General features: G+C 35.0%; 3 protein-coding genes and 1 long non-coding RNA gene across 6 annotated transcripts in view; 2 read left to right on the top strand and 2 right to left on the bottom strand.

Moving 5' to 3' along the window:
* Nucleotides 1–5274: 5274 nt before the first annotated feature.
* On the bottom strand, nt 5275–6120 carry LOC143149273 (uncharacterized). The gene is made up of 2 exons (XR_012992734.1): nt 6011–6120; nt 5275–5462 (listed from the first exon to the last, which is right to left on the bottom strand). It is a non-coding gene; the product is annotated as an uncharacterized LOC143149273 (long non-coding RNA).
* Nucleotides 6121–6472: 352 nt separating this feature from the next.
* LOC143149272 (uncharacterized) lies at nt 6473–7510 on the top strand. Its single transcript, XM_076316489.1, has 3 exons — nt 6473–6676; nt 6760–6941; nt 7016–7510. Exons 1-3 carry the CDS (start codon nt 6500–6502, stop codon nt 7311–7313), a joined length of 657 nt encoding a protein of 218 aa, XP_076172604.1. The 5' UTR covers nt 6473–6499; the 3' UTR covers nt 7314–7510.
* A 72-nt stretch (nt 7511–7582) lies between these two features.
* On the top strand, nt 7583–9696 carry Rpp21 (ribonuclease P protein subunit Rpp21). Of its 2 annotated transcripts, none has more exons than XM_076316273.1 (4): nt 7583–7794; nt 8185–8293; nt 8375–8466; nt 8565–9696. In XM_076316273.1, the coding sequence occupies exons 2-4, from the start codon at nt 8189–8191 to the stop codon at nt 8860–8862; spliced, it is 495 nt and encodes a 164-aa protein (XP_076172388.1). In that variant the 5' UTR covers nt 7583–7794; nt 8185–8188; the 3' UTR covers nt 8863–9696. The 2 variants fall into 2 exon arrangements, with proteins under 2 accessions (XP_076172388.1, XP_076172390.1); XM_076316275.1 differs by having other exon boundaries at nt 7585–8149; nt 8232–8293.
* Nucleotides 8865–23048, bottom strand: part of Cad87a (cadherin 87A) — a 450687-nt gene continuing 436503 nt past the window's right edge. For both annotated transcript variants that reach the window (XM_076316271.1, XM_076316272.1), the window contains 21 exons: nt 21198–21508; nt 19685–19843; nt 19399–19586; nt 17879–18041; nt 16675–17119; nt 16267–16458; nt 15907–16160; nt 15700–15832; nt 14614–14829; nt 14240–14539; nt 13908–14152; nt 13521–13814; nt 13255–13452; nt 12514–12736; nt 11896–12440; nt 11654–11829; nt 11444–11579; nt 11252–11376; nt 10699–10800; nt 10411–10624; nt 8865–10331 (listed from right to left, as the gene is read on the bottom strand). In XM_076316271.1, the coding sequence (XP_076172386.1) occupies nt 10215–10331; nt 10411–10624; nt 10699–10800; nt 11252–11376; nt 11444–11579; nt 11654–11829; nt 11896–12440; nt 12514–12736; nt 13255–13452; nt 13521–13814; nt 13908–14152; nt 14240–14539; nt 14614–14829; nt 15700–15832; nt 15907–16160; nt 16267–16458; nt 16675–17119; nt 17879–18041; nt 19399–19586; nt 19685–19843; nt 21198–21508 (4736 nt within the window). In that variant the 3' untranslated portion in view covers nt 8865–10214. The remainder of the gene's footprint in view (nt 10332–10410; nt 10625–10698; nt 10801–11251; nt 11377–11443; nt 11580–11653; nt 11830–11895; nt 12441–12513; nt 12737–13254; nt 13453–13520; nt 13815–13907; nt 14153–14239; nt 14540–14613; nt 14830–15699; nt 15833–15906; nt 16161–16266; nt 16459–16674; nt 17120–17878; nt 18042–19398; nt 19587–19684; nt 19844–21197; nt 21509–23048) is intronic.

The following is a 23048-nucleotide window of genomic DNA, read 5'->3' as shown; positions in this document are numbered from 1 at the left end:
CTTATAGAAATTGATTTTGATCGAGATTCAAAGTAAAAACTTGTTTCGTAAAATTTTAAAGCACCGGAAGTAATAATTGTCTATTTAGTGCGATAATTTACCATTTATTTAATTCTCATAATTTACACAATACGCGTAGAAGTTGTATTTTTTACTCAAAAGTGCTGAAATTCGATTAATCGCTTTTCTATATAGAAACATCATCGTGATAAACACTTGTGAGTCAATAATCGATACGTGAAGCCTTCATTTCGAGGATTAAAGATTTTTTTTAATGTATAAAGGAAGGCTAGAATATACCGTGGAAGGTTTAATTTTACATTTATTCGAAAGATGAAACATACAAAAGTTTGTACAAAAATATTTATTTATTTTATCGCACGGTAGGGAATATCATACAAATGGATATACTTATCTCTTATGTCGGTAAATTGTGCTTGTCGCGCCATCTATTTGTGGAAATCAGAACAATTCCTCGACAAACTTGAGCGTTTTTCCACCAGGTGTTTTCACCCCTTAAGTGTAGTTTACTAATTCTCCAGTAGATGGCAACTCACTTCATTGCCGTGTGACATATGTGTGTTACTGAGCGTTCAGACCATATATGCATGCATACAAACTATAATTTCGATATGTAGAGAAATATTCATTTATTTTATCGCACGGTTTCTTCGATTGTCTTTGTTCGATCTAATCGAATATTTCTATAAAATGATATTTTAAGCCATTATTTATACTAGAACATTGTTAATAATTGTTTAAACTATGGTCCTACGACGGTTTTTAATAGTTATGATAAACATACGTCAAGATATTGCGAAATCTTCGAAGCCGAACGGTTTCAGTAAATTTTTGTTTATCCACGCGATTGTTATTAACATTTATGCATGTTTCGAAGATTTATGTTACAGAATGCATCGTATTTCTACATCGTAAATAATTCATTTGCCTATAGAAATTAAATTTGAACGAAGATTAAAGTAAAACTTTATATTTATATGTTTCTCGATTTTCGATCGAAATTAATATTTGTAAAGTTATTAATGATTTATAATGCACGAACAAGATGCAAATTCTAATATTAACATTTGGAATGTGCGTAAATGTTAAGAACAATCGCGTGAACAAACAAAAATTTACTGAAAGCGTTCGCCTTTACAGATTTCAAAATATCTTGATATTTATTTATCATAATTTTCAACAACCGCCGTAGGACCATAGCTTAAACAATTATTAACAATGCCCTGTTATAAATAATGACTTAAAAAATTATTTCGTTGAAATATTCTTTGTTCGGGAAGGAATTTTTCTTTGAGATCCAACTGACATTCTCAAGGCTACACGTATCGATTATCGATTCACAAGTGTTCGTCACGATGATTTTTCTATTTAGAAAAGCGATTAATTGAATTTCGGCGATTTTAAGTAAAAAATACCACTTCTACGCGTATTGTGTAAATTATAAGAATTAAAGAAATATTAAATTATTGTATTTAATGAACAATTGTTACTCTCCATGCTTAAAAACTTTACGAAACACGTTTTAACATCGAGTATCGATCAAAATCAATTTCTATAAGTTTCTTAATTAATTGCAATACATAAATAAGATGCACATTGTTCGATCAATATTGGGAACATACATAAATGTTAGTAACAATCGCGGAAATGAACAAACATTCACCGAAACCGTTCGCCTTCGCAAGTTTCGCAATATCTTGATATTTATTTATCATAATTATTAAGAACCGTCGTAGGACCGTAGATTAAACAATTATTAACAATGTTCTAATATAAATAATGGCTAAAAAGCCATCAATTTGTTGAAATATTCGATTAGATCGAACAAAGACAATGGAAATAACGGTAAGTCACTGGTAAGTGACCTTGCGGTAGGTATATAAGGAGCCGCCGGTTGTTTAAAATTTCATTCTTCCTGGAGCCTCCGAGGTGGACGGATCTCTTCGTTTTAGGTTTACGGAAGGGGGACCCCCCACCTTGGTAACCGGTACTGGCCGCCGGTAGGCGGTGGTCAGTACTGGCGACCACTCTGTCAATCCTTTCTTTTTTTTTTAATTGTTTCTTTGTCTAATTCATTTCATTTGTTCTCTGATTTTAATTTCTACTTGTTTTTCCATGTTTATTTTTTTTCCACTAACGAAATTCATTTCTATTTTCTATTATGCCTTGACTTTAGATTTCTCTTAGGTTTCTCTTAGATACATTCTCTTAAATGTATCGGAAAACGAAGAACGAAGAACGAAGAGGACTGATGTATTGCATCCTCCGCGGGACTGTTAATTCTAAGTATAGACTAAGTTAGTTTTAAGGTCACCATGTACGAATATCTGTGATCTGCCGAGCAATTATCCAATCTTTAGCTTCTTTTTGCTCGCTTGCTCGTATCTCAGTCCGGTCACCTCTGCTTGTTGCATAAGCAAGTGACCGGCCGTGGAGGTGGACCGAACGCTCGATCGCCGTCTCTTCTGGTGCGTCCGCTTTGAGAGAGAATATGCTGCGAACACAGGGGCAGGTGTTCGCACCGGTCCCTGTGGAAGCCCTTGTGCCACAAGACCCTCTCTTTGTCATCCTTCGTGAGTCAGGTCCACGCTTTGCGTGGTTCCTGACGCGGAGTTGGGAGAAACGGGGCACTCTATATGAGTGGACGGCGTCGTGCATTTCCTCTTTAATCGGGCCCACTGAGGGGAAACGGGACCGACCTAGTAGGACCAACTGCACGGTTCGTGTCGCGTCTTTCCCAATTTTGCCTAATTTTTCCATAATGTAATTGCTCGGCAGAATTAAACGAGGAGATCGAAGGAACATTGATTCCTTCTATCTCTGCAGTTAGAATAAGTTACTTTTAAGGCTGTGATCTGCCAAGCAGTTATCCAATCTTTAGCTTAATTTTGCTCGCTTCCTCGTTCCTCGGTCCGGTCACCACTGCTTCTTGTACAAGCAAGTGGCCGGCCGTGTAAGTAGTCCGAACGGTCTATCGCCGTCTCTTCCGGTGTGTCCGCTTCCAGAGGGGGCATGTTGCGAGCACAGGAGCAGGCATTTTTGCCGGTCCCTGCGAAAGCCTCCAAAATAAGACCCTCTCGTCGTAAAGATGGAGAAACGGGGCACTCCTCTAGGGGAGTGGTAGGCGTCGTTCGTTTTCTCTGGAATCGGAACCACGGAGGGGAAACGGGATAGACCTAGTAGGACCAACTGCACGGTTCGTGTCGCGTCTTTCCCAATTTTGCCTAATTTTTCCATAATGTAATTGCTTGGCAGAACTAAACGAGGAGATCGAAGGAACATTGATTCCTTCCATCTCTTTGGTTTAGTATCTTCGTTTGTATCGTGTATCGAGGGAGATCGATGGAACTTTGATTCCATCTATCTCCCTCCGGGTCTCCGCTCGCAGCAACCTCCACGTGGTGAGACCTGGTAATCGGTATTACTCGCGACGAACGATAATTCGTCGTCGCAGCTAGTACCGAGCTAATTGGCTGCGAATTTAGATTAGTTAGTTATTATATAAGAAACAATTGAATACTTTAAGGAACAACATTTTTACAATGCGTATGAAAGTTTGAGTATGATAATGAAGCGAAAGAATGTAATTGTATCTGTGATGTAAGGATGTGTTTGAAATAAATTCATTTTGTGTAACAACAGAAGACTTCTTGTTGCCTATTATTTGCTTCTATTTCCTTAATCCGATCCTATCATATCGCTGAAAATACCTAAAACAACACCTCCTCGACTATCATGTTCTTCTGATACTAAAAGCAAAAAATAAGCGAAAAAATTTTAGCAAAAGTACAGAAATTTGTTCGATATTCCCGCAAAACCACAATTCGCGGAAATTCTTGGAATTTAACGTCATTTCTAAGACTCCGTGAAATCGTGCCACTTCCTCGCATATCATGTGTTCCTGATATCAATGTCTCGAAATCGATAAAAAATTTTAGCAAAATTTCAGAAATTGATTCGAAAATCTCGCAAAATTTCAATTAGCAGAAATTCTTGAAATTTGACGTCACTTCCAAAAATCCCCGGAATAAGAATACCTTCTCGTGTATCGTGTTCTCCGGTTACCAAATCCGACAATCGACGAAAAATCTAGCAAAAGTTTAGAAATTTGTACGAAAATCCCGCAAAATCTCAATTTGCGAAAATTCTTGGAATTTTACATCATTCCCAAAATCCCAGGAATAAAAATACCTTCACGAGTACCATGTTCTCCTGTTACCAAAGCCCAAAATCGACGATAAAATTCTAACAAAAGTTCGGGCATTCATTCGAAAATCTCGCAATTTTCGCAAATTTCGCAATATCTTGACGTTTGTTTGACGAAATATCATTTCGTTGAAATATTCTTTGTTCGTGATGGAATTTTTCATTGTGGTTCAACCGGCATTGTCAAGGCTACACGTATCGATTATGCATTCACAAGTGTTCGTCACGAAGATTTTTCTATCTAGAAAAGCGATTAATTGAATTTCCGCGCTTTTGCGAAAATTATAAGAATTGAAAAATGTTAAATTAATCTATCTAATAAACAATTGTTACTTTCAATGCTTTGAAACATTGAGAAACATGTTTATACCCAAAGCTCGATCAAAATTAATTGTTCTGGGCGAATCGATCATTTTTAATGCAAAAATGTTAATAACAATTACGGAAATAAACAAACATTTAGCGGAACCGTTTGCCTCCGCAGACTTCGCAATATCTTGATGTTTATATATCATAATTATTAAGAACCGTCGTAGGACCGTAGATTAAACAATTATTAAAAATGTTCTAGTATAAATAATGGCTTGAGAGCCATCAATTTCTTGAAATATTCGTTAGAACAAACGAAGACAATTGAAGAAACCGTGCGATAGAATAAATGAATATTTCTCTACATATCGAAATTACATGGATGGCCATCTATTGGAGAAAGTGTTAAACTACACTTAAGGTGTGAAAACACCTGGTGGAGAAACGCTCAAGTTTGTCGAAGAATTGTTCTAATTTCCACCAATAGATGACGCCACGAGCATAATTTATCGACATTATAGATAAGTAATTCCATTTGTATGATATTCCCTACCGTGCAAGAGGATGCTAATTCCACTGCTAACTTAGCTTTCTCAAGTAAAAGTATATTTTAACTTACCTTTAACTTAAAAGTAAGTTATATATATATATATACTTAGTAAATAAAAAGTAGGTACTGTTGATTTATTGAGTACAGAATTTAATTCATAATGGGCTTTAAAGTGTTAGTCTCAAATCTATAGGTATTTACTTCAATGTTCTATTTATCAAGTCTGGATTGCTACATGCTACTATCCATTTTAGGCAACATTCTGTCTACGTCTTGATGTTGAGAAGAGTTTGCATTCTCTTGTTTCCTAATCTGCTTATTCTAAACAGAATAAAATTGTTTCCTATTCCTGAATGGTTATCCCATGTTATATTTTCTGCAAACAAACAATGTATATATTATAAAAATAATTTATAATCTTAGTTTCATAAAAGTAAATATACCAATACTATGAGTATATTATATTGTTTATAATTTATATCATAGAAAAATAATAGAACATTATACTATACTACAATACAATTTTCAGAATACGATTAAAATGATTAAATAATACCACCACAAAGATTATTCACTTTGTACAAACGTGTTGTACCTTTTTCAATGCTTTCTTACAGTTATTATACTTCATTTATTCATGATTAAAAAAGTATTTAAAAATAAACACTTCCTTACGTTTCCAATTTCTTAAAGAGTTTGAATTTTAACGTTTCAAACTATAATTTCGAGTTGGTGGTCCTAAATTTCATTGATATTCAAATATATCGTATTAGTAATCACTGATGCATTCTAAATACGAGTGTGTCTACTAGCGTTACCTATTGTTGCTAGACGAACTAAACTGTAGCCTTTAATCACTAAATTAATCGCCACTCAATTAAATTATGGGATATCTGAATCAACTTTAATGAAGTAAGTACTTACGCCTCCAATATGTGCAATATGTGCTGCAACAAACGATTTATGTTAGAGGACCTCTCTCTAGTTTGAATCTCTCTGACATGACTCTCTATTTGAAATGTATTTTATGCAAAATACCATCTTAAAAATATCAATCTCTTTTATAAAGAACTTTTGTACTTTTTATATATTATGACGATTAATAATATATACAGGAAAAGTGAAATTAGAATATTACCAATTTTTTAGTAAATTATAAATATTTATTAACAAAATTGTTTTAGGTAAAAATTATTTAAATATATTTTAGTTTAATTATAGTTTTATTTATCTTTTAAGTTTTATGGGTAAAAAAATACAAGTTTTGCAAATAATTATGAAGTTAGTTACATATTTGGGGAATTTTATGTATAATATTGGCTGAAATGATTACAGTTATTTTAAAAGCAGTTACTTAGCGTTTAAATATCCAAGCTATACAAAAAAACAGGAATTTGATACTCGTATTGTATAATGTGCTCAAACTATTTTGAGAAGCTCAATTTTAAAGCACGGCAGCTTGACGATGGTATTGAAAAATTATCTAAGATATGGGAATTGCCACAGGTTTTAGTTGGATGCTTCACAGAATATACTGAAGAAACAGATTCTCACCTTAAAGCACTATGGAATACTATAGAAAAGACACAGGTTTTTAACATGAATCAATTTATTGAATTTTATTAATTATATTTTATTATTATTTAATATCCTTTTATGTTTTATCATATTAGAATGGTATAGAGGAAGTTTTATCGAGCACAAAAGAAGAATTTAAGTCACCACATTCAGCATCCATGAAAGAGGTTCTTCGAGAAACACAGAAGCAATATGAGTTATTGAAAGAACAGAGTGATAGCTTAGAGTCTGTTTTAGCAGAATATGGATATTGTTATGAAAGTAATATCCCAGATCAGTAAGTTTTTATTTTGTTACAATTTTACATAAAGGTATTTATTATTTTAATAACGTACTATTTGTCTTTTACAGAACAAATGTAAGTAATAGTAATTTGTCTAATGAGTACTCTTATAAAGAAATGAAAAATTTGGAAGACGAGGTTAATACTGATCTGAGTTCGAACTGTGAAGAAAAACAAAAGCAATTACCATCACCAGCTAATAGCAGTTATATATCACATTCAATTACAACACCTATAATTAATAGTTTAGCATCATTTTCAGCAGATACTCCTATGCTGTATAAAAATTATATATGTACTCCATCAAGGGAACGTCCAGAGGAACCAGTTTATTCCAGATACTTTTACGATTTATTGAAGAAATGAATTTGAAAGTTACATAATTGTCACCTGTACTATTTCAAATTTATATATTTTTTATAATTGTTATCATTGAATGTTTTTTGATAGATGAGTATATTATATTTTAATACAAAATTTGGATAAGAGAAAATCTTTTCATTAAATATTATAAAATAAGTAAAAAGTACATTGATTAATTTAGTAAAGGTATATTAATTAATTTTATAACTTTGGATGACAGAACAATAGTAATGGAAAAATATTACTAGTAAACGAGAATATTGTACCACCATCAATCTCAACATTTATACTAAGACTGAAAAATGCAATTAGAAATGTCACAAGTCAATGAAAAGCATACAAAAGAGATATACTAACAAATATTTCACAACTATATAAATAAAATAACATATTGACCTTTTATTGATATTTAAAAACAGTATAAGATAAATCTTTAGTAACCAGCATATAGTAAAGACCAGCGGAAAATTTAAAATGACCATAGGTAAGTTCGCGATTAGTGATTGGTCTATTTCTCTTAGGACCTATTATGTTACAACGAATGAACGAATATGTACGCTTATATCGAATATCGATATGTATGTAAACTAGTATCGATATTGGAAAAATTGTCACGTTAAATATCGATTCAAAATACGATGTATAACAATACAAGATAACCTGTATCTACATCAATATTAGATGTTAAAATAGTTTCGAATCAATCTTATTATATATAAGTTCTAAAAATTTAGCTTTTTATGTGATTAGCTAATTTTTATGATAACAAAATTATACCTTAAAAGAACTTTCGGCAAATAACAATCAGAATTTTGAATTGAATTTAATCATAATTATGAGTAAGTACAAAATTGTAATTTTTGATATTTTTAAGACACATGGAATATACGTATTTAAATATATATTTTACAATTACTCTAGATACAGATACAAAATTATGTCAAGGCAAAGACATTTTTGAAAGAATGAATTATCTGTATCAGGTAATCATATTTCTTGACAGTTTTTTATATTCTACTATTGTAATTACTAATATAAATAGATTGAAACAAATTTCTATTCAGGCAAGCCACCTAATGGCATTAAAAAATAGAGTAGCAGCATCATATTATGGTAACACAATGATAGGATGCGCAAAGAAATCAGTTTTACGAATGTAAGTTTTATAAATTAAAATAGTACTTTTACTTAAACAATCAATATTGCTTTACGAATGTAAGTACTATTTTAATTCATATATTCCTTGTTTTTTAGAGAATCTGATATCAAAAAGACAATTTGTAAATGCTGTCAGTGTCCACTAATACCTGGTGAAACAGCAAAAGTACGATTAGTTTCAAAACCTATAAAAGCAATAAAATGGACATGTTTGACATGTTTGAGTATTAAAAAATATCCTACAAATAAAGGCTATAAATTATGGACTGATCAGCCCAATTCAGTAATTGAAACTTTTAATTATGCACCAAAAATAAAAAATAGTAATTCTAATTCTAAGACAGAAAACAAACATTTGGATAAAGGTGTATGCAAAAGTAATAAAAAAGATTAAATGTACACAGATTTGGATATTTATTTTCACTTGATGTAAGATGTGATGAATGTCAACGTACGAATATTTTTTTTATCAATGGCTTACATAAAATATGTTACAATAAATTTATAATCAATAAACAGATATTTTTACGAACTGGAATATTTATAACCATCTAATAATATCATGATACTGATATTAGTTTTACATTAAATGCTCATAGACATAACATGATCATCATTAAGTTATTGTTTTTGGAGTACATGATATATTGTATGGTGAGAGCCATTCGCAATAAATTTTGCAGACCCCAATGCACACGTGTTTTGCTGAGGACGGTTTAAGTGATGAGAAGTGATGTGGCCTTTGCAAATAACGCAGAATGATTATGTTCTCACATAATATTGAAATTTGATGCGAATGGCTCCATTTAACTAGCTATGATATGACTATATCCGCCCATCGCCAATGAGTCGTACGAAATCTCAAATGCAAGTTAATCATCACGTACATACGTGGGCGTAATCAAATCACAGATTATTCGGATAAAATCAGTCATTTAACCCTAACTTAAATAAATATAACATATATGGTAAAGAATAGTTGTACGTGAACGTATGATATATGTCGATATCTCGATCAAATTTTTTTTCTTATTACAAGTATCGTTAAGAATATGAGCTTGTTCTTTACCTACAACACTTTGTTGTGTTAATGCCATAATATGACATTCATTTGTTCATGTAGAAAGTAATGACACTATAAGTACGTTCTTTTTTTTCACTTGTAAAACGTACGCAAGTTATATAAATACTAAACTAGTGAGGAAGTAATAAAAAAAACTGCGCTGGACGGAGTCTACACATTCACTTATATACATATATCTGTCGTGCCAAGCTTCGGTCGTTAAGCTATTTCACAGTGTCTATTATCTAGCATTTTTGATTTTCCTAATAGTGAATCTAACAATTAGTTAGATGAAACCACAAGGTTGGCAACGCACACATATACACATGCACACACCAGCTACAGGGAAATATTTATTCCAATAATATTGACTGTCATTCATCATTACTCTTCATTTTATATTCTTCATTGTTGCAGAAGAGTTCAAACTGAAATAGCAAAAGGTGCACAGTTAGGGTAGAACTTTTTGAGTAATTCGGGATATTTCTCGCTCTTCTTATACACGCGTCTACTCGCAGACAAACCTAACGATATTATCAGATTATTGTCGAAAAGGTGTGTGCATGCGAGTATTTTTTTTTTCTTGAAGGCGCGTGCAACAGTTAGAGCTGTGAATAAAGAGCTACAATGTATGGTGATGAAGTTATACATTGATTGAATAAGGGATTGGCGTGAAACTTAATTTATACTAATCCTGAAACAAATTGGGGTTGGCCATCACGATCAAGTGTAAGTTGTGGCATTACATTTGAGGATGGCTGAAAGGTAGATCCTTGGAAACCCATGGCTGATTCATAAAGCTGTAAAACAACGTATAATGTAAGGACATGATCTTTAAAATAGATTTGATGGTTTAGTGTAATAAATTTGGTCACATACATTGTGATTTCCTGGAAGTGTTGTATAATCTGGTGTAGTTGGACGGTGCCTGTTAGTAGGCAGTGGACGTTGTATAGTAGCATAAGTATTATCTTGAGATGTGTCGCCCATACCAACACTTACACCACTTCCCCGTCTTTCTGTCCCTAGGCCGCCTTCAGGTTCGCTAAATACTTGCATTGTTAACTCTTGTTCTTCGTATAGTTTGAGTTTCCTAGAATCGTTACAGTAGCGATATATTGTATCATGTAGTAGCATGTTTATCTAAAGGGTTATACTTTAACTTACTGTTCAATCCATAAAGGATTTTCTGTTGTATTTAACTCATCGATAATTTGTTTCTTTATTAGGCCATCTTTTTTGCGTATATCATTTGGCACAGTAATTACCCTAAAATGTCACATAAAATAATGTATTTAAAATGTACAATAGTACATATTAAAAAATTAAAGTACAGTAGTGGTCGTTTTAACGACTGCTATCGGGACCAGAACGGAAGGGTGAATTCTACGAATTTTACGAATTTAACTGAAAAGAGGAAAGGGGACGAGTGTAAACAAGATACAGGTAACTGACACGTATTAATAAATTCCAGCGTCAGTTGTCTCTGTATATCAGAAATACGAGGTTCCCTACTACCGTTTCGAATCAGCTTTTATGCCATTGGCTGGAACAAGAGTAGTAGAGCGGAACCAGATCTGAAGATTTGGTTCTTCCTCCACTCTGTGACTCTCTCTAATCACTGTATGGTAGCAGGTAACGTCTTGCTCGACGCTTAAAGGTGGGCATAATGACGGACGCTAAAGCGAGCAACTACTGTACGTATGTTTTTAAAACTTACCAATGACGCAAACAACAACAAACTACTGTTACTGTAACTGCACCAACTAATAAGACTACTAATAAAGCTATTAAAGCTGCCAGTGCAGGATCAAAAGGTTCCTCCTGTACTCCAGCATAAGCAGGCTGAAGAAATTTTATTGTTATTGATCAGTTTTATGTCATTATATTTCTGGACATGGAAGATACTTACCACAACATTTTCAATAGCAAAACCTGCATAATAATCTTTTAAGAAATCATACTTTGCATCGATAACTTTAAGTACTTGCGGTACAGGAGCAATGGTTTGAGTTTTTGGTTCCACAACATGTAAATACATATCACACCTATAAAATATATTTAAATATTATGTTCTACATATTATGTTAAAAACGTAATCCTTTTAGAAATACGGTCTTACCATTCTCTACGAATGTGACCTGATGCATCTACGTGATACCGGATGTCATCAACAACAACTCTGTTTTGTGTTGCATTCGATAATTCTGATACAATCTCATCACGTTCGCGATTTACTTCCTCGGGAGGTCGTGATAGGATAACTCTTATTAACTGTGAAGGCTCAAATACCCAAACCTTTAAAAAAATACAAAATAAAGAATTTAACAATTAAACGTACACGAAAATATCTATAAAACTTACATGCACTCTCGTCATGGCGTATCTCTCTGGAATAGCAGTTTCTTTTGCTATAACTTCAACAATAAATCTGTCTTGATTATATTCGGCCATATATCCACTTGTGACGAGTTTACCATCTTGAGTTACATTGAAAGGACTCGGAACTATAGAGCCGCTAGGTTTTTCTGATCCATATTTGTAGAGATTTGCACTGGTAACGTAGTAATGAAGTGTACCATTATCACCGACGTCTAAATCTGATGCAGTCACTTTTGTTACGAAATCGTTAACGTTTGCCATCGAATTGACACCAGCGTAATAGTCATTACGTTCAAAAATGGGTGGGTTATCATTTTCATCTAGAATGGTTATTGTTACATTTACATGTCCATGATTTATATTTTGCGTTAATGGACGACCTGCATCTATGGGATTTATATAAATATCAGGATCATTGGAAGCTAGAATCGACAAAATGTATTTGTCTCTGTTTTCACGATCAAATGATTTATTTGCATAAATACTGCCATCGGATTTATCCATGTAAAAAGCATAATCTTCGTTTCCTGAAAAATATTTTCGTATAAAAACAGATTCTGTAACATTTTTCAATAGTCTTGAATTGACGTTGCTATTTACCAGCTTCTATATAGTAATATACTTTGGCGTGTCTGCCTTCATCTTTGTCTTCCGCGGTTACTTTTCCTACAAAGTAACCTTTCGGACGATTTTCTGATAAGTGAAAATGATATTCGTCATAAAATTGCGGCGCATTGTCGTTTGTATCAACCAACTGTACCGTAAGGAGTCGCAAAGTTTCGTATGCCGTAGGAGTACCGTGGTCAGTAGCTACGAGTACAAGCTGAAACAAATTAACAATAAAGAGATGTTAGTCTCAAAAGAATACTAAATAAATCAAAATAATATCTTGATATATTATATTCAAATAATTGTTATGATGTAAAATATGATAAATAATATAATATAACAATTAATATAAGTATTTTACTCATTCTCACTAATTCAGATATAGATAGACATTGTACACTGTGCTATTAGTCTATTTCAATACACTTTCAATTATTTTATCGAAAGAAGCAAAAAGAAAGAAACTGACATGCCAGAACATGATACACAAAGATCGTTTAGATCTTTCCCGACGTTTTTAGTTTTATTGTAAAAATCATTTTAGTTGACTTTTTTCTTTTTTCGTCCCTATCGATCGAAATTAGTAATAAAACATTTATAACAAAAATATAAAAAATTCCAAAGAATATATATTTGATAGATATGGAATGATATAAAAAAAAAACATATATTGGAGTCCCTGAAGGACCTTACCTCGATATGATAAAGGTAAAATATATAGTCGCAATTTACCTCGAATTTACTCTTTGCTTCACGATCGAGAATAATTTTCGATCTTAATTCGCCTGTTTCTTGATCTACCAAAAATTCTTCCGTCTCTTGAGTATTTCGATTTCCAACTTTCAAGTGATAACTCACGCGTCCATTTTCACCAGGATCTCTATCGATCGCTTTCACCGTTAATATCAAATAATTTGGCACACCCGCGTTCTGAAACAGTTTTATTCAATGTTTTTATAATAAATAATTTTCAATAAATTAATTACTTTCTTACGTACTTCGGGAACTTCAACAGTAGCGTTTGTTAATTCGGGTATAACAAACTGAGGTTTGTGTTGATTCACTGGCGTTACTCGTATATCAACGGAGCACTTATCCGAGTGCGGCCCATTACCAGCACCATCTCTTGCTTTTACTTTAATACTGTAAGAGCCAGCTCTACCAAGAAGTGCTGTACCAGGATATAAAATTCCCGTTTCACGATTTAAGGAAAACGATTCGTTCTCGTTTCCATAAACTATAGTGTACCAAACTTCTCCATTAATTCCTTCGTCATCATCTACAGCTCTTACCTTGTAACGAAGACATTGTGTATCAGTATCTTTTGATATTTGATTTCAAAAAGTTTTTAGTAACTTTGAGGTACTTTTATGAAATTTAGTTACCTGCAAAATTGGTGCAGGAGGATTTACAGGTAAGTTTTCAGCAACAGAAGCTCTGTATCTGTGTTGGGAAAATATTGGTCGATTGTCATTAACGTCGATAAGTTTTATGAGTACTGGGACAGTGGTACTTCGACGAGAATTTATATGAGCCCCATCACTGGCCATTACTGTTATAGATATTTCTGGTGTCATTTCTCTGTCAAGAACGGCCGCACCGCCAACAGTAATTTCCCCAGTTTCGTGTCCTGTAATTTTATACGAATGAATATTTGCAAAACAAAGGTCAAAGAAGGTGAATTTATTTAATTTTGTGAGAGAATTCGTAAAGTTACCAATATTGAAGTCAGCAGCATGGTCACCGATAAGGCTGTAACTAACTTCTCCGAATAGACCTTCGTCGCCGTCAATTGCTTTCACTGTAGTAACGTGAGTGCCTGGGGGCGAGTTTTCTTTTACAGATGCATTGTATAATTCTTTTTCGAATTTAGGATCTTGGTCGTTAACATTTATTACAGTGACTGTTACTTTCGCAGCTGCGGACAATTGAGGAACTCCAGAATCATAGGCAACTACTGTGAACTCCAATTGTTTTGTTTCTTCGTAATCGATAACTTGACTAGTTCGTACAATTCCTATAAAGTATAGAAATTTTACTAAATTTTTCTCATTTCGCTTTCTTCAACAAAAAATAGGAAACGCGAATAACCTGTAATGTTGTCTATAGTGAAATAGGGACTCGGAGGTTCAATCGCGTATCCTGCTATGTTGCTATCCGTGTCTACTGCTGTAAACGCCCCCACAACAGCCCCTGTGGGTTGTTCCTCCTGCATTTCTATTAAATATCGTGGATTTTCTCTGGTCCATGGTTTCAAAAATTCCGGAGCCATATGATTTACATCGATAATTGTGACTACCAGTGTACCTGTTTGAAATTAGAGGAAGATATTAAATATCAATAATATTGCTTCCTCGATACCGTACTATTTTTAGAAATACACTTTTTTCATAAGATGGTCGAATGTTGGCCAATGTGTATAATATACAGTGTGAGGCATTTAAAACTGTTCACACGAAAAATTTGTTCACGTTTAGTAATGGACAAATCTTGCTGGTTTTCAACCAGAATAAAATCCAAGGTCGTTTCGTAAAGCGTTGTGTTTCGTAGATGGTTGTATAAATTAGAGATACGAAGGCAACTTGGTTTTTTTGAATGAAACGATATGTGTTCTTGCTTACCTTCTAATCGAGTTTTTAAGATGCGTACAATGACATATGGTCGAAGGTTAACTAGTGATCACAAAATGTAAACAAACGTGTTCAGTCTTATATCAGATAGCATCAAAACGAATAGCAATTGAACTCTCTTTGCAGAATCTTCATTAATCAATTATTTGAAGTTTGACTTACGTCATCCTGAAAGTAATCCCTTTCTAGATTGATACATCGATCTCAATGTTTCAATGATTCAAACGTTTTGTTGGTAATCATTTTCTCCAAGCGTGTTAAGCATCTCCTCTACCGATTCGCTGTGTACTTTTCCAAGTATCGAAATGCTGTTTCCTGAGCTTTAGTTTCATTGAAGAGAATAAAAAACAATTTGGCACAAGGGACCAAATTAGGTAATATTTCGTTTGAAATCGAGCAAGATTCGTCGAAAGAATTTGTGTCGTAACGTAAAAGAGACTTTTATCCGATAAAGATTATCATAAAATTGCTGATAATTGGTCATGTGAAAAACCTCCGTATATTCTATAAATTAATTTAATTGTTAATTGTATTTTTCATTTGGTACCTCTTCCTTGTTGCAATGTGGGTGCTGTTGTATCGCTAACAACGACAGTGATGCTCACGGTTGCTGCACTGTCACGATCTAACGGTCTAACGACCGACACTTGGCCAGTTGCACGATCGACCGCAAAAAAGTCCTGCAAATATGATCAATATTCGGTTACAAAAGTACTTGATAACGAAGACGAAAGAACAAAGCATTCGAATATACTTTGAAGGATTTGCTGTCGTTGACCCTTTGACCGTTTCTATCGATCGCGGTAATCGGCTCAGAAATGGCAAAATTTAATGCGTTCAAGTTAGCACTGTCCGGATCCGTAGCTTTTAGCGATGTAAAGACAGTGCCAATAGGTGTATCTTCCGTGACTTCGGCTCGTTGAGTTTCCGGTGTAAAGTACGGAGCCTTGTCGTTACTGTTCTCAACGTTTATCATCAAGGTTGTTGTTCCAGTTAAACTAGGGGTTCCTAAAGAGAATGAAATTATGATTATCAATTATCGATGATTACAATTTTTATGTAATTCCGAACACGGTGAAGTGAAACGAGGTGAAGGTATACATGTACTGTATACCTTTATCGAGTGCTATTACTTCCACGTGGTACGTATTTTTGTTATCGTAGTCCAATTTTCTGAATACCGTTACCACGCCTGTCGTTTCGTTAATAGTGAAGTCGTCGAAAGCTCCTTTTTGTATTCTATAAATCAGGTCCGCGTTAATTCCCGTGTCAGCGTCAGTCGCTGTGACTTCCGCTACGACCGTTCCTAAACGAACAATATAATAATCCGCAGATGTAACGGTAGACGTAAGAGACGTTCCTTACTAACCGTATATTGGGTTGTTCGGAAAGTCATTTCGTTTTCCAAAATGGAGTATATATAATTGAATAAAATGTTTATTTTCACAAAACAAAAAAGGAAACGAAACGACTTTCCGAGCAACCTAATAATTGCAATAATTTAATTGAAAAAATTACGTACCAATCGGTGATATTTCTGTTATGCTAGCAGCGTACAAATCATGGGGAAAGATCGGCGCATTATTATTGACATCGCGAATCGTAATGTTGACAACCGCAGAATCGACAAATATCCCATCGTTCGCTTGTATAACCAGCGCGATCCAATCATGGGTCGAATTTGTTAAATCGACCGGGCCTTTATTTTTAATCGTGATTTCGCCAGAATCTTGATCTATAGCGAAGAATCCTATTTCATTGCCGCCTACTATCGTGTACGTAATTTTCGACGTTTTATCTTTGTCCCTGGCCTGTACTTTTAGCTCGGGTTCAAATTTCTCGGCCCCTTCGTCTATCACGGCGCGGTATTTATCTTGCAAAAATCGTGGCGGACTGTCATTGGCGTCCGATAAACTAATACGCAACGAGACGCTCGTTGTTTGTCCTTGTCCGTCATTGTCGGTCGCCTAACGAAAAAGAAAACAAGTGATTAAAGTAGATTGTAATTTCACCAAACTTAATTTTCACGATTAGCTGTCTCTTAGAGTTCATATTGAAAAGTATGTAAAAAGTATATAAAAAGTAAGGGTGTACGTAGAGTGAGTTTGGAAACTGTGCCGGTCGATACCTCTTTTCTGAGTGGATGCAGAGAAAATTGATAAAGCGAAAAGTGCAACTGTCCTTCTTATAAAATGGACGCATATACATTCTTTTGACAAATTCCAGTTTAAAATTTTAAACGCGTTTCATTTTCAGATCACTTCAATAACCTCTTTAACCGTCATGCGTTCTTCCGTTTGGCTGTAGATTCAAGGTATTCGGATAAAAGATATCGCGCATGTATGGAACTCGCGTTCTTAACTTTATAATACAATGCGAGGATTGACGAAATACAAAAGCATCTGTTACAAAAGCTTTAATGACAGAAAAAGAATACGTTATAAGAACGCAATGGGTCGAAGGAACCCAGGGAACGCATCAAGGTTTACGCATCCATAAACAGAACGAAAACGATCGATTTATGTAGAAAATCTATACGATTTCAATTAGAAAAAGAAAGGTACAATTGTATTTGGCACGTGCGTTATAATATTTGCAGAAGATCTGGGTGTTGAAATACGAAAGGTTTACTCCATCAATTTCACTCTATCCCCAACCAAAGAAAGAAGGACGAGACTTTCAGTTTCTAGACTCTCACTCTGCATACAAATGCAAAAGTCACCCACTTTGTACGTGAGGAAATATTCCGTTTGTTCTTCGTAATCTAAGCAAGGCGATACACCCGGTGATGGGCAAGAAGCCACCGCAATAGTCCCGCTTTTCTTGTCTACGGAAAAATGTTGAGCTCCTTGTCCGAGTAATTGGTAAGCGATTCCAGCTGTACCGAATCTGGAGCACAATTCGTTGAGAAAAATGTTATCACCGAATCGAATTTGAAAGAATGACTATATACAGTCTGTCTAACAAGACCGTGTACGACAAAACTCGAAAACTATTTGGGATATTGAGTTGAACAAAAATACACATATTCTTCATGATATGGACTAAGACGCTTTATTATTAATACGGTGTCCAATCGCCCTCACTATCAATAATTAATTGACATCTCCGAGGTATACTTTCTACTAGTTCCGTTGCATAATTTTGGGACAAAGATCTCCACACCGGTCGAATTTGTCGGAACAGTTGCTCAACTGTGTAAATTTCCTTTCTCCTAAGCTTGAATTTTATAATAGCTCAAACATTTTCGATCGGATTTGCATCTGGCGATTGTGAAGGCCAATCAAGCACATCGACACCATTTTCTTCCTTCCACGCAGTGCACAGTCGGCTTCGATGCTTCGGGTCGTTGTCTTCTTGTAATAACCAATTTTCATTTCTCCTAGTAAACCACCTTTGGGCAGCCGGTAATAAAGCCCTCTGGTAGATTTTAACCATTTTGGCAGCATTCAGGTTGTCTGTAAACATGTGTAAAGTCCGGAATCTCTGTTTCGAGAAACAACCCCAAACGTGCACCTTTACCGAATGTTCAACGGTCCGTTGCACGAGTTTGTTTGCAGGAGTATACCAGGTACGAGTTACCGAAGAACGTGCCCAAAAAGAATCCTCGTCGGAAAAAATGACGTTGTCCCAATCGCGGTCCGAATTTGCTCTCGCCCAAACGAGTCTTTTTTCGACACGTTTGTCGCAGAGTAACGGTTTTTTAAACGTGCTACGAAATTTCACATTATTGGCCAATAAACGTCTTCCTATGGTTTCGCATGATACATTCGCACCTTTTTTACGTAAGATTACTTGCCCCCAAAGTAAGGATAGACCAGGATTTTTCTCGAATGTCCGTAGTATCAGTTTGTCTTCCTTTTTCGATGTCTTTGGTGTAATGCCACGATCTGGCAGGTCATCCACGTTTTTTACCTCCGAATATCGATCCACCCACTTACTAACAAATGTTTTCGACTTTTTCGTGTACTTAGCAGTCGCTGAGTATGACATTTCTGGTCCTTTCGGATGCGAACACAGAAACACTGCTTCGTAACGTGACGTGTATGCGACACTCGTAATGTGTAACTCTCAAAATATGTAATGCTCTGACCAAGAATAGGCGATAACTGAGTATTTTTGTACAATGCATCTTAGAGGAAGGGTCAGGGTACCTGCCCGAGTGGCAATTTCCCAGCTAACAATTCATAGGAAAAAGTTTTGCCGTACACGCTCTTGTTAGACAGACTGTAAGCAATTGTCTCACCGTCCGCTGTCGCGGTCTTTGGCAGTGATCGTTATAATTGGCGTGCCCGGCGGTGCAGTTTCCAGTACCACGGCTGTATAAGAGGGTCTACCGAAAGAAGGTGAATTATCGTTTGCATCCGTAATGGTGACAGTTACGGTCGCGGTGGAAGAAAGCTTGGGATTTGTGTGAACCTCTCTCGCCACAACCTGCAAAGAAAATCAACGGAATATAATTTTTACCGTTTTGAGTTACAGTAACTGGAACGGGAATACACAGTTCGCGAACGCAGGGTCTGTTAGTTTACCAAGATGATGAATTTGCGTTGATTCGGATTCTCGTAATCGAGCGAGCCATTTGCGACACGAATGTTCACGGAAGTGCTTCCAGTTGCCATAGTCGGTTCGATGGTAAATGCGCCATCCGTGATGTCTTCCAGGCGCAAAGAAAATACCGAGTTCAGGCCCTGTAACGGCGCAATATTATAAATTTTCGAAAGTACGTTGCAATTATGTATAAACTTTCACGTTGCGTTACGTCTTCGACATCCGAGAATCGCGTATACATCCGAGAATCGTGAACCAAGGTAGAAGTATTGTTTTATTAGATTTTCACTGAACGAAACTTTGTCAAATAATTTTAAAAAGCGCGGGTCGGTAGTGAATTCTTGACAAATTGCTTTTATATACCGTACTGTGGTACGTAATTCAATTTGGATCAAACGATGGAGTGAAATACTTAATTCGGATGGGATGTATTTAATTTAACGATTTTAGTGCAACAATTTCAATAGTCATCGTGCTGCGAAGAGAATCGATGTTACAATTGTTATCCTTGCTCTTTATTTTGGCTAGATGTTTGAGTTATTATTTACAGTATCGACGACCTTACCGATTTCAATGATCTTGATACACGTTAAAGGGAAAGATTTACAAATGTCCCAGAGCGATGAATAAAGGTTTATTGGTAATTATCAATTATTCTTTTCTTTTTCGGTAATATATGTTCAAAACGAAGAGTGAGCGACCTATAATCGAGGATATTTGATGACCTTTCCGTTCGAACATAAGTACATCAAGGTCATTGAACTCGACATGGTCGTTAGTGTTGTAAATAATTATCGAAATATGAGAAACTGTTATTTATGTTTTTAAGTACGATTAATTTGTTTTTAAAATATAAGGAGCGTTTATTATCGATACGACGCTTTTATAAAATTTGTTATTTTTAACAAATAACTTAATAACTTTGTTATTTTTTGTTCGATACAAAGTTGCTCTTCTCGATGACAGAAAGTCATACAATAAAATTTTATTCTACCATTTCGATATGTTTCTATAGAGAATTATCATCCCTCTTGCTAATTACACTACAATTACCGGAACACTGTATAATCAATTAAAGCAGATACTTCTAGAAGATTTACAAATTCTAAAAGTAGAGATAGATAACATTTTTATCTAGACAAAAGTTTTGAACAACGAACAAAAGGTGAACACCTTTTTATTCGTTACTCGTTGAATAAAAATAAGAATTCGAATTGTAGAACGAACTATATCACAATCGATAAATAAAAATGTAACTGCCCGAACGAATCAACGTCTCGACGAATGAATCAATCGTTGCATGTACGTTACTTTGATCGAAAACAAGTTTTACCCATTTGCAAAATCTGTGTTGTACTTTCTCGATAAATAATCTTGTAACGTGGAGATCGTATAATAGAACCGTAACCGTATTTTAATTGAGGACGAAACGAAGAATCAAAGAATTGAAAGTGGAGAGGACGACGAGTTTGAGAAGAATTTTGATAAACTTACAACGTCAGGATCCTTGACAGTCATGTCCAAATGGGGCAGAGGTGTACCATTCGGCACGTTTTCCGGAATTTCGATATTAAACTCGCGACGATTAAAGGCAGGCGGCTCATCGTTGACATCTTTTATCGTGACCGTTGCCTCCGCCGTTGAGACTGTCGTGTCGTCGTTACCTGGCATGCCATCGATCAATTCTCGCGCTCTTACCGTCAGTGTGAGTACTCCGGTCGAATCCTTTAACGCTTCTCTATTGAGTGGTTTCGCCGTTCTCAGCTCGCCGGTTTCGTCGTCCAGTAAGAAATAGTCGAATGGGTCTGGGGAGAAATTTTTTTCTTACGAAACTAGTTTACAATTTTGGAATTATATTCGTGGTAATGCAGGAGAATGAAAGGGATTGCACGCGGTTTGAAGAGAATTCGAAGTGTTTGGAATAGACGAGCGGACGAAGTGTGAAAGAAAAGCGATTGAGATAACGCCACACTGGGAAATTTTCGGCGTACGTGACCAGACGCATGGAGTGAAAGAGATTAAGAATTAGAATGAACGAGAATGAATGCGTGTGAGAATGTCGTGAAAATTGTCAAAGCGTGTCACGTAAAGAAAGAATAGCGTAGTTAGTATAATTATTAATTGTGTGCTTTGTCGATGTTTTGTTGCTACTACTACCTCATTCGATACACGTATATCCTAGAACTTTGTTCACTCTTATTTTATAACCACCGGTACTGAATAAATTCCTATATATTTAATCTATTGCGTGGCTTGTATGGCTTCAAATTAGACAATTTCTGGCAACACCTTTAACGCATTATCCATTACTTGATAAAATACAACAATTGTAGCAAATACAAACAAAATTTAAGTTTTATTTGCAAGGTCGACGACTGTCCATATTTTGTTTATTTTGGTAAGCGTTACTTGTTGTTATCTTCCATGTATAAATTCGCGAATCGCTATTATTTGTAATTCAATTGACACAAAAAATAAAATGTCTCAGCAATGTGCCTATAAGGTAAAAAGGGTTGCGAAACAGTGGGAGATAGTAAAATTATTCACGAGTAAATATATCATCAGTTGACGAATTTTAGTTTCGCTAAAGAATGTTCGAACGTGTTAATTTTTTCTTCATCGTCGTGCTTCGATCGTCCCTGGTCTTTCAATGGCTGCAACATTTTAACGATATTAATTTTTAATATCGGGTGACGATCTGCATTTTTTTGTAGTACACGTTCAACTATTGCCCTAATGGTTTTCTTTTTGCTGGCAGCGTAAGGGTATACTTTTTAGATGTTCAATGATATCTGCAATCGACTTTATCGACTCGCAAGGAACATCTGCGAAGTGTCCTATCGAAACTCGAGTCTAAGGGATGAAACTTCCCCATCTTGAAAACTGTTGGAGATACGAGTAAGTTTTTTCAACAAATTCTTTATGGTTTTTATCGGAAAAGCACGACGTACCTATCGATAAAAAAATTAATAAGAAAGTGAGAAGCTATTTTTTGCAAAACTTTCCGATACGTCCAAGTAGCTTTCAAGGTAGCATTAGAGAGGTGACAAATTGGACGGTAGTTTTATCCTTTGGATTTAAATCCCAGAGCTACAAAAATACGTGTTTCTTATTTTTGGCTACCCAAAAAATACGTCAAGTTTCACTAAAATCGGCGTCGAACACTTTGTGTATGTTCCTTCTTTGTTGAAGCTTATATCGATATTTATAATTTTGTTAAAGCTTGTACCGTTGTTTCTAATTTTGTTATTATTGCGTGGAGAATCCGAAAGTTAGCTCGAATAAATACCAACTTTTCGGCTACATTTTTGTGGAAAGTGAAACTAATATAGTGAGACAGATATG

Source organism: Ptiloglossa arizonensis, chromosome 7 (genome assembly GCF_051014685.1).
Source record: "Ptiloglossa arizonensis isolate GNS036 chromosome 7, iyPtiAriz1_principal, whole genome shotgun sequence".
NCBI lineage: Eukaryota > Metazoa > Arthropoda > Insecta > Hymenoptera > Colletidae > Ptiloglossa > Ptiloglossa arizonensis.
Note: the sequence above shows the minus strand (reverse complement) of the source record. Positions and strands in the feature narration are given on the sequence as shown.

What these genes read in the sequence shown, in the direction of transcription:
- LOC143149272 (XM_076316489.1), top strand. Translation starts at nt 6,500, where the DNA reads ATGTGCTCAAACTATTTTGAGAAGCTCAATTTTAAAGCACGGCAGCTT. An exon ending in ATACTATAGAAAAGACACAG is followed by an intron (nt 6,677 to 6,759) that starts GTTTTTAACATG and finishes TTATCATATTAG; the next exon opens with AATGGTATAGAGGAAGTTTT. An exon ending in GAAAGTAATATCCCAGATCA is followed by an intron (nt 6,942 to 7,015) that starts GTAAGTTTTTAT and finishes TGTCTTTTACAG; the next exon opens with AACAAATGTAAGTAATAGTA.
- Rpp21 (XM_076316273.1), top strand. Translation starts at nt 8,189, where the DNA reads ATGGAATATACGTATTTAAATATATATTTTACAATTACTCTAGATACA. An exon ending in GAATGAATTATCTGTATCAG is followed by an intron (nt 8,294 to 8,374) that starts GTAATCATATTT and finishes ATTTCTATTCAG; the next exon opens with GCAAGCCACCTAATGGCATT. An exon ending in AAGAAATCAGTTTTACGAAT is followed by an intron (nt 8,467 to 8,564) that starts GTAAGTTTTATA and finishes CTTGTTTTTTAG; the next exon opens with AGAATCTGATATCAAAAAGA.